This window comes from Nicotiana attenuata, unplaced genomic scaffold, assembly GCF_001879085.1.
Source record: "Nicotiana attenuata strain UT unplaced genomic scaffold, NIATTr2, whole genome shotgun sequence".
NCBI lineage: Eukaryota > Viridiplantae > Streptophyta > Magnoliopsida > Solanales > Solanaceae > Nicotiana > Nicotiana attenuata.
The window spans coordinates 55,291-70,459 of record NW_017673749.1 but is presented as its reverse complement, the minus strand read 5'-3'; the positions used below and the strand labels follow the sequence as shown (position 1 = coordinate 70,459).

Genomic DNA, 15,169 nt, shown 5'->3' with positions numbered 1-15,169 from the left:
AAATAGAGCGGAGTATATGACACCCCGCATGGACTGAAATTAGAAGCCACGTAATCCAATAAAATACTGCCAACATATTAAAAGTTAGGCCCATATGTTTTGCCGTTAAATCGAGGGATAACTATAAGAATAAAAATAATATTATGTATGTTTATGGACCAAAAGGTGGATGAAGGATAATTTTAAATTATTTATCAAACAATAGAAGATAATTTTGATACACTTTTGTAAGGATAAAATAAAAATATTAATGCCAAAGATGTCTTTTTTCAGGACAAACTAATATAAAAATAGTATCATATAAAATGAAACTAAATATTCAATTAGGGTCATCACAAATGCAAAGGAAGCTACTCTATGCAGCTCTAAGTGGGCGTTTGGACATAAGAATTTTAAATTCCAAAAAAAATAAAAAAAAATTTCAAGTGAAATGATATTTAAAAATTAGAGTTGTGTTTGGACTTGAGTATAATTTTGGGTTGCTTTTGAAGTTTGTGAGTGAAAATTTGAAAAATAATTTTTGGAATTTTTTAAATTTTTAAAAAATTCCAAATTCATCTTCAGGTGAAAATTAAAAATTTATGGCCAAACATTAATTTCGAAAAAATTGAATTTTTTTTTGAAAAAAAAGTAAAAATATTCTCTATGTCCAAACGGGCTCTAAGAGTAGCCAAGAAAACTGTTCAACTAGGTAGGACATTGATGCCAAGGGAAAATGCTACAGCGCTCATTCAACTCTCCACCACCTTTTCCGGCTTTGAATGAACAGTTGAATTCCTTGATCTTCTTGAAAGAATGGAACTTGAACCATCTCAAGCAGATCAACTCTGTTCTCATCACTTGTGGCCTCTCACATCACAGTTCCTATCTCAGTAAACTGCTCCGCCTTTGCTTACTTCTTCCTTCGTTCCCATCTTCTTATGCTTCTTCTCTCTTCAATCAAATAAAAAGACCCACCATACATACATGGAACGTCATGTTCAAAGGCTTTTCTATCACTTCACACCCTCAAAAGTCCATTAATTTCTATATGCAAATGCGTCAAGATGGGATTTTTCCAAATAAACATACCTTCCCTTTGCTTCTAAGAGCCTTTTCTAAAGCCAAAAATGCAAACCCACTTCTTCTTTTAGCTCAAATATTTAAGTTCGGATACATTTCTGACCAGTTTGTGCAGAACTCTTTGGTTTCTGGTTTGGCTGGTAGTGCTTATGTTGATCTTGCACGCCAAGTGTTCGATGAAATTACGAACAAGGATGTGCTTTCTTATACTGCTTTAATTGATGGGTATGCCAGGAATGGTCTGCCCGTTAAAGCTTTGGAGCTTTTTGTGGAGATGAGGCAAGCAGAAGTTAAGGTGGATGAGGTGGCTGTTGTAGCAGCTCTTTCTCCTGCTGGAACATTGAAATTTGTTTGGTTTGGTAGGTGTCTTCATGGTTTCTATGTGGAGGCTGGGAGGGTTTCTAGTGATGTTTACATTGGTAGCACTCTTGTTGATATGTATGCTAAATGTGGATTTTGTGATGATGCCTTGAAAGTTTTTGAAGACATGCCTTACAAGAATCTTATTTCTTGGAGTGCTATGATTGCTGGATTTGTACACTGTAATAGGTCAAGGGAAGCACTCTGTGTTTTCCAAGAGATGCTGGCTGGAAGGGTTGTTCCCAATCAAGTAACATTCACAAGTGTTCTCAGTGCATCTACTAGGCTTGGGGCACTGGAGCAGGGCAGATGGGTTGCTCGTTATATAAAAGCACATAAAATCGAAATCAATACAGCACTTGGCACTGCTTTGATAGATATGTATGCAAAGTGTGGGTGCATTGACGACGCATTATTGGTTTTCGAGAAGTTACCAGAAAAAGGTGTTTATGTATGGACTGCTATGATCAATGGCTTGGCAGCCCATGGTGATGCTGACAAGTCCTTGGCCTTCTTCTTAGAAATGTTAAGCAATGGTTTAAGACCCAATGAAGTAACTTTCGTTGGCATTCTCACTGCTTGTTCTCATGGAGGACTCGTGGATGAAGGAAGGCGGTTGTTCTCATTAATGGACCAAGTTTATGGTGTAAAACCTAATATAGATCATTATGGCTGTATGGTCGATCTCCTAGGCCGGGCAGGGTATATGGAAGAAGCTTGTAGATTGATCCAAGACATGCCAATGGAACCTACTCCTAGCATATGGGGTGCTCTCTTTGGTTCTTGCATGATTCACAAGGCTTATGAATTAGGTGAATGGATAGGAAGACATCTAATCGACATACAACCTTACCATAGTGGCAGATATACACTCTTGGCAAATTTGTATTCGACTTGTAAAAACTGGGAAGGGGTAGCTCAAGTTAGGAAAATGATGAGAGAGATGGGTGTGGAAAAGATCCGGGGGTGTAGTTGGATTGAATTGAACGGGGAAGTGCATGAGTTTATTGCCTTTGATGGTTCACATGCTAAGTCTGAATACATTTACTCCGTTTTAGATAACCTATTCGGTCAAATACAACACATTACTATTTTTCCAGATGCTGATTCTTTAATTCTTGAGAATAGCTGAAAGTAACCAGAGTTTAGATATGCTGAACTTCCAGTACAGCCTTAGTTAACCTGACTTTATTTGCCTATTTCTTGTTTTATATATTGGTTTCAACTTGAATTTTATGTGAAAAGCTCTAATCTGACCTTATATATATGCTTATATGTATGCTTATACATGTAAGGATAATATTTAGACGCAATGATAAGTGTTCCTTCAAAGGCATAGTGTTAATTTGTTGCTTGTTTGTCTATTTTGTCGTGGTTTTCTCATGTGAGCACGGATATGGAAATGAAACAGCAAACACAATACTAGAAATAGGGGAGAAGATGGAGATAGAATTATAGAAAGAAACGATAGAATCTAATAAGAGAAAACAATTAGTCGACCCAAGCAAGACTACTCAGAGCTACTAAATAGCAATTCAACACAAGAGATCAAACCAAGGAGAAGAGATACATGAAATTACTTACAAGAAGAATTCCAGAGGGTTCAATCGAAGAGGAATAGGACAATCCCACAAAGGGAGGATCTCTCAAGAGACTCATAATTAATCCTCATGGTAATGGAGATGGTTTTGTGAAGTAATGTGGGCTTAAGTAGCCAGATGGTGCCGTAGCTTGTTGAATTATAGCCCTGAGGATTTTAAATCAGCATGGTTTGAGAATAATAAATCCTCATGGTAATGGCAGCCACCACACCGGCCAGTGTGTAGCGTGCCTTGGCAAGTTGTTTTATCTTATAAACTAGTGAATTTGTCCGTGCTTCGAGTTGTTATATTAACAATATATAGTATTTTTTGAATAAGCAAATAGTAAAAATAGCTAATATTTTTGGTCTACTTAATCACCACAAAATTTTACACATTTTCAGCTAAAAAAGAATGGTTAAAACACTTAATTTTGACCCTCCCACAATTATTTTCTTAAGATTCAGTATATATTTTTAAAAATTATTTTCATAATTTTAGGAATTTAATAATGGAAAAGCAAAATAGAGTTTCTCGTTTGATCTTTCTCATTACCTTTTACATTTTTTAAATTCCCTTGCTTTTTATTATTTTTTTCGTTTTTTCGTCTATCTGTACCCTTCTTTTCCTTATCCACACAATTCAAACTAATTACCCGTAATTACCCATATGAAAGTTTTTTACAAAACCTACCTATTCGGCCGAAACAATTTACCACCTACGCATTTCCTTTTGCCTTTTGATTTGTTTTCTCGGTGCTAGCTTAATCTAGTGGAAAACATTCCCTTTACCCTTTGAAGTTAAAATGCTAGAGCTTTCTCTTTAAATGAACTATGAAATCTAGTTGACCCCTTTTTTTCCATGTAATCTCATCACTTTTTTGTCAAAATCTCATGCTTGCTCGGATTTTGCACTTCGTATTTTTTGCTGAAATTAAAATTTTACAGATTTTCTTAATGTCTTTTTCCAAAATTTCAAATATATGATTTTTCAACTTGAAGATTTTAATATTAGATTTGAAATGGGTATATATTGCTTATAGTACCTTCGAGAAAGCTTCCCAGATCTGAATGTTTATGCGTATTTGAATATTCACTATTGTCGGGCTTGAAGCTCTTGAATATAAAATTTTTATTTAAGATTTCTTGTTTGATTCAAAGTGGGTGTTATTAAATATTGCTTATAGTACCTTCTTGAAGTTCATACTGAAATTTGATTGCATTTGGTGTTGATTTGAGGTGATTGAGATCGAATTTTTAAGCTGAAAATCGACAAAGAACATAGTTACCGAACAGTATACCGCTACAGTATACAATATGTTGTAGGAGTATATAGCTATACTACAATAGTATATTGTAATAGTATACAATATACTGGAACGGTATACTGTAATAATCGAAGAAGAACATAGTTACCTAATAGTATCCCGCTACGGTATACAATATACCGTAGGAGTATATAGCTATGCTGCAGCAGTATATTATTATGGTATACAATATATTGTGACGGTATATTGTAATAATATGCAATATACCGCAACAGTATGTTGTAATAGTATACAATATACCATAATAGTGTACTTCAACTGCTATTTTGTTGAATCATCTAGGTACTATTGTGCAAAGCTAAAGTCATAGTAATAATAACATTATATTATTTTAGTATACAATATAATATAACAATATACAGTAATAAATAAGTCTTTTAATTTTTTAGATTTTTCCGACTAGGTACTTACAAATATTTTCTTAAATGAATTTTTGATGGAGTTCCATGAAAATAATAGGAAAAATCTCACTTTATAGTTGTTTTGATTAAATATTTACCGAGTCATGTTCGAAATGTTGATTGAAGGATATGGCAAAATTTTGAGTAAGTTTGGTNACCGTGCAACAGTTCTACAAAATCTATATTTATATGTTATTAAAAGGAGAGGAGAAAGCCATCTCCTTAAGCCAAGTGGCAGTCTAAAAAAAAGCCACATTGTATAATTAGTTATCTATATATTATTAAAAGGAGAGGACAAAGCCATCTCCTTAAGCCAAGTGGCAGCCTAAAAAAAAGCCACATTGCATAATTAGTTATTTAGTTAATAATTAGTTATTATTTATGAATTTAAATATCTATAAAAACTAAAATAATTAAAAATAAAAAACTACCATCTATCTATGTGTGTGTGTGTGTGTGTGTGGATATATATGTATATATAACTACCCATTCAAATTGGGTGGGAGTAGTTTCAAGTTGGAGTTTAAAAATAATTTTTAAAAAAAATTAGTTATAATAAAAATACGAAGAAAAAGAAGAACAACTAACCAGTCAAATTGGGGAGTAGTTTCAAGTTAGAATTTCAAAATAAAAAACGAAATAAAAAATAAAAATTACCAATTCAAATTGGGAGTAGTTTCAAGTTGGAGTTTTAAATTTATTTTAAAATAAAAAACAAAAATAAAGCAATAAAAAAAAAGCCACATGGCACAATTAGTTAACAACNAATGTATTATTTTTGGTATACTATATGCTACAATAAGTTATTTTTTTAATAATTAATACATAGAAATTAAATAAATAACAAAATATACTATTTTTTTTGGTAAGTAAAAAATTTTATTTACCAAGTAATATCTACATAGCATCTTTCTCTTAAAGCCTGATCTGGACATCAGTCCCAGATTCAGCTTTGTTCCTCTATCCTGTTCCATCTATCTACTATACTAATTCTGCTAATTATACAACTGTAGGATAGTAGTTTAATGCTAATAATCTTCCTTTCAGTCTATGGTTCATACCCCCTCGACAGTGAACTTCTTGAGCTAACTGCCTAGTGATTGCTTCAGCACTCCTTTGTCTTGCTTGAAATATCCGCGCGTTCCCTTTCAGCCCATTCCAGTTCTTGTCCCCAATTCATCACCTGCCTCTTTATTCCTTGCCATTCTAACATTGCTGTCCATACTTGTGCTGAGTATGAACATTTAAAGAATAAATGTTCAATAGTTTCTTCTTTCTTGTTACACAGTGTGCAAGCTGTATCTTCTAGTATTCCCCATCTTCCTAATCTCTATTTTGTTAATATCCTTCTGTGAGCAGCCAGGTATAATGTGAATGTCCATTTAGGCAGACCAGCATTGTTGCATGTCATCCTCCTCCATGACACCTTAGTGAAGTTTCCTCTAAGCTTCAAGTACATATCCTTAATTGAGAATTTATCCATTTGCAGCACCTCTTCTTCTGAGTACCCTGCTTCTTCAAAGTATTTTTTTGCTTTAATTATTTTTTGGATCACCCAAGATGCTTGTTTTGGTTGCACACCCCAAGTAGTGTATTTCTTATAGTACAGGTGCACCCATTGAATCCACATTTTATCTTTCTTCTTGCTTAGACTCCACAGCAGCTTGCATATGGCTACCTTATTCCATATGCCTATGTCCAATATATTCAGTCCCCCTGTTGATTTTGGCCAACATAGTCTATCCCAAGCCAATAGAGCTTTTTTTGTGATCTCCACCCCTCCAGTCCATAGAAACCTTCTACATATACTTTCTATCAATTGGATCATTTTTTTGGCAACATGAAGACTTATGACCAGTACACCTGTATGGAAAATAGCACACTCTTAATTAGTTGGATCCTTCTTGCATATGACAGGAACCTGGCAGTCCATGATTGAATCCTCCCTAACATCTTTTCAATCAGTGGTTGACATTGCACCATTGACAGCCTTTTGGTACTTAGTGGCACTCCCAGATACCTCACTGGTAGTGACCCTTTGGAGAAGCCTAGTTCTTGTAATATCTCCTGTTGTATCTCCTCTCTGAACCCCCCAAAGAAGATGAAACTCTTCTCAACATTTGCAACTAAACCAGAAGCTTGTGAAAATTCTTGAAAGCATTTGTAGAGCAGTTGCACAGACAGTGCATTACCTCTAGAAAGCAACTGGAGGTCATCAGCAAAACTTAGCTGTACTATGCTCATTTTAGTACACTTAGGGTGGTAATTGAAATTTGGATTCCTCATTAGAGTCTTCAGTAATCTTGTCAAGTATTCCATAGCCAATACAAACAGGTATGGAGAAAGGGGATCACCCTGCCTCAATCCCTTCTTTGCTTGGAATGGATTTGTATGTTGCCCATTGATAATGATAGAATAAGACACACTTCTCACACATTTCATAATCCACTGTACAAATCTACCAGGCATCTGCAGACTATGTAGTACTTGTTCCATATAATCCCATTCAATAGAATCATAAGCCTTCTTCATATCAACTTTCAGCATACACCTTGGAGATATACCTTTCCTGCCATACCCTTTGACTAGTTCATGACTTAGTATGATGTTATCATTTATCAGTCTCCCTGGTACAAATGCAGACGGATTCCTGTCCACTATATCATTCATTATCCCCTGTAGTCTGTTTGTTAGCACCTTAGATATAATTTTATACAGGACAGTACATCATGATATTGGCCTATATTCAGTGATTCTAGCTGGATTTTTCACCTTTGGCACAAGAGTGACTGTTGTGCAGTTGATAGGTTGATAGAGCTGCTCATCTGTAAAGACTTCCATCACTGCCTCTGTAACCTTGTCTCCAATCACAGACCATGCCTTCTTAAAGAATAGGGCATTGAACCTATCACAACCTGGTGCTTTGTTGTCATTAATACCAAGAAATGCTTGGTATACTTCTTCTTTAGTTACATCTTTCACTAATTGAATCTGCTGCTGTTTGTTCACCAAAGCTCCATCCCTCATCACCTTTGTATTGATACCTGGTAGTCCCCTAGCTGATGTTCCCAGTAGCTTTTTGTAGAAGCCAAATACTTCCTCTTCAATCTCTTGCTTAGTGTGCACCATCTCTCCATTGTCCCTTATTAAGCTCTTTATTTTGTTTTGAGAGTATCTGTTCTTCATGTTTGCAAAAAAAATAAGCTGTATTAGCATCACCTAATTTCAGCCGTTGTACTCTAGATTTTTGCTTCATGATACTTTCTTCCACCCCAAGCCATTTCTCCAGTTGAGCCTTTGTGTTCTTTTCATCTAGTATCACATCTTCAGGTTGACCAGGGTCTCTCATTTGTTCATGTAGTTCACTGAGATGCTGCCTACACTGTTGTATCTTGTCCTCTATTGCATTATACTCTGCTTTATTCAAACTTTTCATAGCTTGCTTCACTTGCTTGAGTCGACACCATACATCCTTCATGGTATTCCTCTCATTTCTCTTTTGCCATGCTTCTTTAACTTTTGCCAAAAACTCTTGATGCTCAGTAAGGTGGTTTAGGAATTTAAAAGGCCTTGGACCTTTATCCTCAGGATCCTCCACATTTATACACAATGGAGAGTGGTCAGAACAACCTGGATCCATTACTCTTACTTCTAAATGAGGCAATTGCAGCATCCATTCAGCATTCACCAAGGCTCTGTCTATTCTGTTGTAGGTGTGACCATTTGTCCATGTGTAATTCCTCCCAGTAGTTCTGATTTCTGTCAAATTATTATGCTCAATGAATTCATTAAGGTCCCTAATCTCAGCTTCTTGGACAGGATTCCCAATTGATCTATCTTCCCCTGCTCTAATTGCATTGTAATCTCCCATTAGCAGCCATGGCCCCTGCTGTACATTACTCCAATTATTTAAGTCACTCCATACTTCTCTCCTTTCTTCTACTGTATGAAGTCCATATACCGCAGTAAAATTGAATCTCATGCTCATACTCTTTATTTGTGTTATAGTGTGGATGTATTGGGAGGACTTCCCCACCTCCACACAGTCTATCTCATTGCTATCCCATAGAATACAAATTCTGCCTCTATTACTATACTCATAATTGCTAATACATGCCCAACCTGAAGTGATTCTCCTTATTATTTGTAGTGCCTTCTGCTCCTTTATTTTGTGTTCTAATAGTGCTATTATTTCAACTCTATTACTTCTTATGAACCTCTTTACCTCCTTCTGCCTAGGGATTTTGTTCAAACCCCTAATGTTCCATGTAGTAAGCATCATACAGGGATAAATAGAGGTTGTGTCCCCCATTCTATTTCTTCCAGACTCCTTTGCCTACTTGTGCCCTCTCCCATTTGTCTTTGATAGGTCAGCTGCAGTCTGATTCTGCCAGTATGTTGAAACCATTTATCATGCTAATAGTTCCACCATTTGTCTTCTCCCTGCTTCTAATAACTGATTTCCCTGTAGCTTTTTTCCATTCTTGTTCCTGTTCTCCTGTAGGGATTACCATCACACAAGTACCCTTTTTCTCATTAGGCATAGCCTTACTGTTATTAGTTGCCTGCTGATTCCCCTTATCATTCTGACTCACTTTGGGCTGCCATTCTTGCTTCTGCTTCTGCTGCTTTGCTTTATCTTTATTTGCTGGTTGCTCTTTGTAGCACTGGTGCCCTACTTGCATGAAAGTCTGACAAAATCCGGAACCCAGTCATATGTCACCTCTTACATAAATTCCCTACCATTAGGATCTGTTACTTTTACAGCTTTTGGGAGGGCTTTAGTTACATCCATTTCGATTAGTACTCTAGCATAAGAAATTCGATCCAACTGAGTGGTACATGCATCTGCATATAGAGGAATCCCTAGTCCACTACGTATCCTGCTCAGTGATTTTGGTCCCCAACAATTGAGTGGAAGGTTAGGGTACTTAACCCATATCCGAATAATCTGCAACACCTCCTTGTTAAAATCAAAATCAGCTGACCATACCCTCATGATAATTGGTTTGTTATTCAGCATATGGGGACCAGAATACAGGACTTCATCTCTGTCGCTGATGGAGTTAAATCTTACAACAAAATATCCATCATTGTGCAGATATACTTTTGGTTTTGTTGTAAAATTCTACTCTGTTGCTATGAATCGCTCCATAGCTCCTATAGTTGGTGTACCTCCAACTATATAGAGTATCAGTGCTTGTTTCCATTTCTGTGTCTCTTCTTCCACCTCCTCCTTGCATAGCTCGATTACTACCTCTCCATTTTTTATAGTTGGTGCAATGAAGCTTAGATCCATTCCTTTCGCCGCCATTCTGTTACCTATAAACAAATTTGCCCACTTCTTTTGTTCCGATTCTGTTTTCTCAGCAATTCCTTCTCCTTGTTATTTATCAGTGCCCTCCTTACCCTTTGTTCCCCTCACATTTTCAGCAGTAATTATTGGATTACTCACATGCATATCAATTTGCTTTGTTTTAGGGTTAGCTTCAGTCAATTTAGCTTCAACCGTTTTCTTCTCACTAACAATTATCGGTCTGATAGTCAGATTTGGAGGTGTTTTCATACCTTCATGCGTAGCTGACAATGGTGGCCACTGTTTCATTGAAGTTTCTTCATCGACTCCGCTCTGAGCGTTTTGAGTTTTCCTTTCACAGCTTTGATTGTTGTTACTAGGTCCTATATGCTCCATCCGCTGAATTGCTACTGTATTTTTCTTAGGTCTTCCCCTCCCCATTATTGATCAGCGTACGTTAGCAAAAGCACGCTATCGTGAGCTACAAAATATTCTATATTAGTTATCATTTGTTGATATAGTGAAAAAATAGAGAAAAAAATTAAAAAGGAGCAAAATGAAAAAATTTAAAGAAAAAATAATCTGAAAATAATAATAAATGAAATTAGAAAAGAAAAAAAGAAGAAAAAAGGAAAAAAGAAGAAGAGAAAACATGTATAATGTATATAAGTTGTTCATCTAACTGATCTACTGAAAAAGAAAATGGTAATAAAAAAAAGGTGAAAAAATATTTACTATACTAATTATCTTTTTATTATTGTACAGGAAAAAAAGAATTAAGAAAAGGAGCAAAAAAAGTGAATAAAATTAGATCATGCAGAAAAAAGGAATTAAAGTGAAAAAAGATTTAAATGAAATTAGAAAAGGAACAAGAAAAAGGAAAAAATGGGAAAAGCCAAAATTGAGCAAGGAATCAAATTATGGTGGAAAAAGAAAATAAAAAATAATATGATTGGAAAATAAACATAAAAGGAGAAAAAAAAACAAAGCATAAAGAAAACGAGAAAAAAGAAAAGGAGAAAAAAAAGAGGCAATTGCCCACAAACACCACAATGGATATGAATGGTACTTAGTTTGGTGGGTAAAAAAAATAAATGAGTAGGCAAGTGTAATTAGTTTGATTTTTATGGGTAAAGCTATAAAATTCCCTATCTTTTTATTTGTCGTTAATTTTCTCTAATCATATAACATATTTACATCACTCAAAAATTAGTTACCCTATTACTTTGCAATTGTTTTTATCCAATTTTTTTAATGCCAAATGATCTTGATCTCTATTATCAATAATTTAACCTGGAGGAGAGATGTAACGTGAGTGTGGTAAAAAGTTTCCATCTCGTTTAAACATGGAATATGTAAGGCATGGTAAGAGAAAAGAACCAAAATATTAAATACTTTTGACTTTCTTTAAGCATCAAATACTGTTAAAACTTCACTACCTCAAGTCAATAACAACCGTGCAACAGTTCTACAAAATCTATATTTATATGTTATTAAAAGGAGAGGAGAAAGCCATCTCCTTAAGCCAAGTGGCAGTCTAAAAAAAAGCCACATTGTATAATTAGTTATCTATATATTATTAAAAGGAGAGGACAAAGCCATCTCCTTAAGCCAAGTGGCAGCCTAAAAAAAAGCCACATTGCATAATTAGTTATTTAGTTAATAATTAGTTATTATTTTTGAATTTAAATATTAATAAAAACTAAAATAATTAAAAATAAAAAACTACCATCTGTGTGTGTGTGTGTGTGTGAATAACTACCCATTCAAATTGGGTGGGAGTAGTTTCAAGTTGGAGTTTAAAAATAATTTAAAAAAAAATTAGTTATAATAAAAATACGAAAAAAAAGAACAACTAACCAGTCAAATTGGGCAGTAGTTTCAAGCTGGAATTTTAAAATAAAAAACGAAATAAAAAATAAAAAATTACCAATTCAAATTGGAGAGTAGTTTCAAGTTGGAGTTTCAAATTTATTTTAAAATAAAAAACAAAAATAAAGCAATAAAAAAAAAGCCACATGGCACAATTAGTTAACAACAAAAAAATTATTTATTAAAAATCAACAAATAAATTAACTACTCAAACACGGGGTGAGGGTTAGGTTAGTTAATTTCTTTAGTTCATTTTTTAAAATCATTTTCGTTTTTCTTTTTCGAAATAAAAAGTGTATTTATTCATTAAAATTCAAACATTGTTATTGAGAAAAATATAATAAAATTTAAAATAAAAAAATATTTTCAAGAGTAATAAAATATATATCTTCTATTAAACAAGTAATATGATTATAATTTCTTTTAACAAAATAATTATACTAAATATTGGATAATATAAAAAACAGAAATACATAACAAAAAAAGTTATTTGATGACTATATAAGTCCCTTTAATTTAATAGAGATTTTATTTATTAAAATTGAGACAATATCTATTCTATTTTTATAGAATAGGAGAAGTGAATCATTGTGATAATTCCAAATATAACATCAAAAAGTTAACAAAGTGACAAATTTTAGGATAAAGATCCAACAAATTAGGAGATTCAAAAATTATTTACAAAAAAATAATAAAAAAGACACAAAGAAATTAACTACCTAAAATTAACTACTCAAACATGGGTGATATAATAAATATAAATACATAAAAAAAGTTATTTGATAGCTACATATCCCTTTAATTTAATCGAGAATTTGTTCATTAAAATTCAGACAATATTATTGAGAACAATAGAATAAAATTTTAAATAAAAATTATATCAACAATAATAAAATATATATCTTATTATATTACAAACACAAAGTAGAAGAGAAAAATATTAATTAAAGTAATATGCTAATAAAAAATTCTATTAACAATGTAATAATACTAAATATTAGGTGATATAATAAAGTAAAATACAAAGCAAAAAAGTTATTCGCTGCCTGTATAAGTCTCTTTAGTTTAATAGAGATTTTATTCATTAAAATTTAGATAATATTATTAAGAACAACATATTAAAATTCAAAATAAAAATATATTTCAACAGTAATAAATTATATATCTTCTCTTATATTAGAAAAAGAAAGCGAGGAGACAAAATTAATAAAAAATTTAATTAACAATATAATAATACTAAATAATGGATAATGTAATAAAGAAAAATATAGAACAAAAAAGTTATTCGGTGACTATATAAGTATCTTTAACTTAATAGAGATTTTATTGTTGGGTATATCGTAATGACAAATAAGATGACAATTTAAATTTATTAAAGTAATATGATCTAATAGGATCAAACAAGCCCAATCATAATTTAATTTAATTAATATTTTTTTTAATGTTTACCGCGCATAGCGCGGGTACCACTACTAGTAATGGTGAATGGGGACTATATTACAAGCCTAAAACTCTTGTTCAATATGCTTCTATTTTATCGATGAATGCCTTCATGTCTGTATAGGGTCAAATTTGACCGTCAACGTCTCTACGCCAATGGGTACGCCCAGTGAGTATACGTCAACTAACGTAAGGGTACGACTTGGACGTGGGGACAAAAGCGACACCGTTTAAGACTCAGTGTCTTCACTAGGAAAACGTTACCTATTTTTGTATCTTTTTGATTATTTCGAGGGAGGTCTCCTACTATATAAGGGAGACCTTCACATTGTAAAAGGGGAGGCTGATTCTCGAATAATACAACCTCTCATCATTTTATTTTCCTCTACTCTCTCTCTATCTCTATCTCTAACGAATACTTTCTCTTGAGTTCATATTATCATTTTACACTATTAGATCATACACACAACTTCATTTTTCATCTCTAGGTCTATTATATTTGATTACGATTTACCCTTTCCTGCTTTAGATTGTTCTTGAGCTTGCAAAGTATATCGATAACTTTTGAGCCAAACAATTTGGCGCCGTCTGTGGGGATTTCGAGAATCAAAATCATAGTTATCCACCTAGAGAGCAACCAACTACCATTCTCTACACCAACACGAAAACAAAAGATGGCTGAAAATAACACCAGAATGAAAGCGATAGTGGGTGTTACAGCCAATCTCCTTGATCCTCTCAACGAGGCCGGTGACCAAGGGCATTTTGAATGCAACCCCTAGCATCACGCCAGGTGCAGAGATCTCATCTTCCCCATCCGAAGACCTGGCGATCTTGCATGAAAAAGGAGCTTCCACATCTGCGGCTAAGGAAGCACCCTCGGTGGTCAAGAAGCTACTGGAAGAATGGCTAACAAGCACTCTAAGTGGCTTGGTTGAGAAGTCACCGCAAAGTAACGTCAGATGTGTATACAAACGGTAGGTACCACTGCTGCCGTGGGTGAACCAGAAGCTGCAACGAGAATAAAAACCCATCGAGGCACAGACCAACCGACGGCACGCTAACAGCCATCCTAAAGAAGATGGAAGAAATGGAGAATGAAAACAAGGCACTCCGCGACACAAATGAAAGAACATCAGGAGAGGGTAGATAAGATCCCCGGTGCTCCCAAGTTGCTACCAAAACGCGACGTGGGGAGGTTCGTTGAACAACCATACACTGAAGAAGCTGCCCCTCACCCTATCCCAAAAACCTTCAAGATGCCACCCTACTTGAGGGTATATGACGGAACCAACAGATCCCGAGGATCATTTGATCACTATGTCACTGCTGTAAAGGGCAACGACCTATCAAAAGAACAGGTACAATCGGTGCTTGCTGAAGAAGTTTGGTGAGACATTGACAGGAGGGGCCCCTAACGTGGTACTCTCAGCTACCAGCTAAGGCGATATCAACGTTCGAGGAAATGGCGGATAAGTTCGTCACCGCCATCATCGCAGGTGCAAAGAAATCGGAAGCAAGGGTCAACGACTCTTCGCCGTCAGGCAAACCACAGAGAAAGGACTCAGGGACTTTCTAGCCAGGTTTAATAGGGTAAGGATGAGTCTACCAAACGTATCGGAAGGTATGGCAGTCGCCGCTTTCCAGAACGGGCTAAACAGGGATGGTTCGAGGGCACACCAAGAAGCTACTAAGCCGCCTCATGAAATATCCACCCTACACTGGGAAATCACCAACGCCTATTGCGCTGAGGTAAACGAGCGGACGAGGATGATCTTAATGGGCCGACCCAAAGGCTAACAACGATACACTCAAAAACAAGGAGGGATCG

At 34.8% G+C, this 15,169-nt stretch overlaps 1 protein-coding gene across 1 annotated transcript; it reads left to right on the top strand.

Moving 5' to 3' along the window:
- The first annotated feature begins 640 nt into the window (after positions 1–640).
- LOC109217162 (pentatricopeptide repeat-containing protein At1g50270) lies at positions 641–2,731 on the top strand. Its single transcript, XM_019381389.1, has one exon. The coding sequence runs from the start codon at positions 716–718 to the stop codon at positions 2,552–2,554; it is 1,839 nt and encodes a 612-aa protein (XP_019236934.1). The 5' UTR covers positions 641–715; the 3' UTR covers positions 2,555–2,731.
- Positions 2,732–15,169: the final 12,438 nt, after the last annotated feature.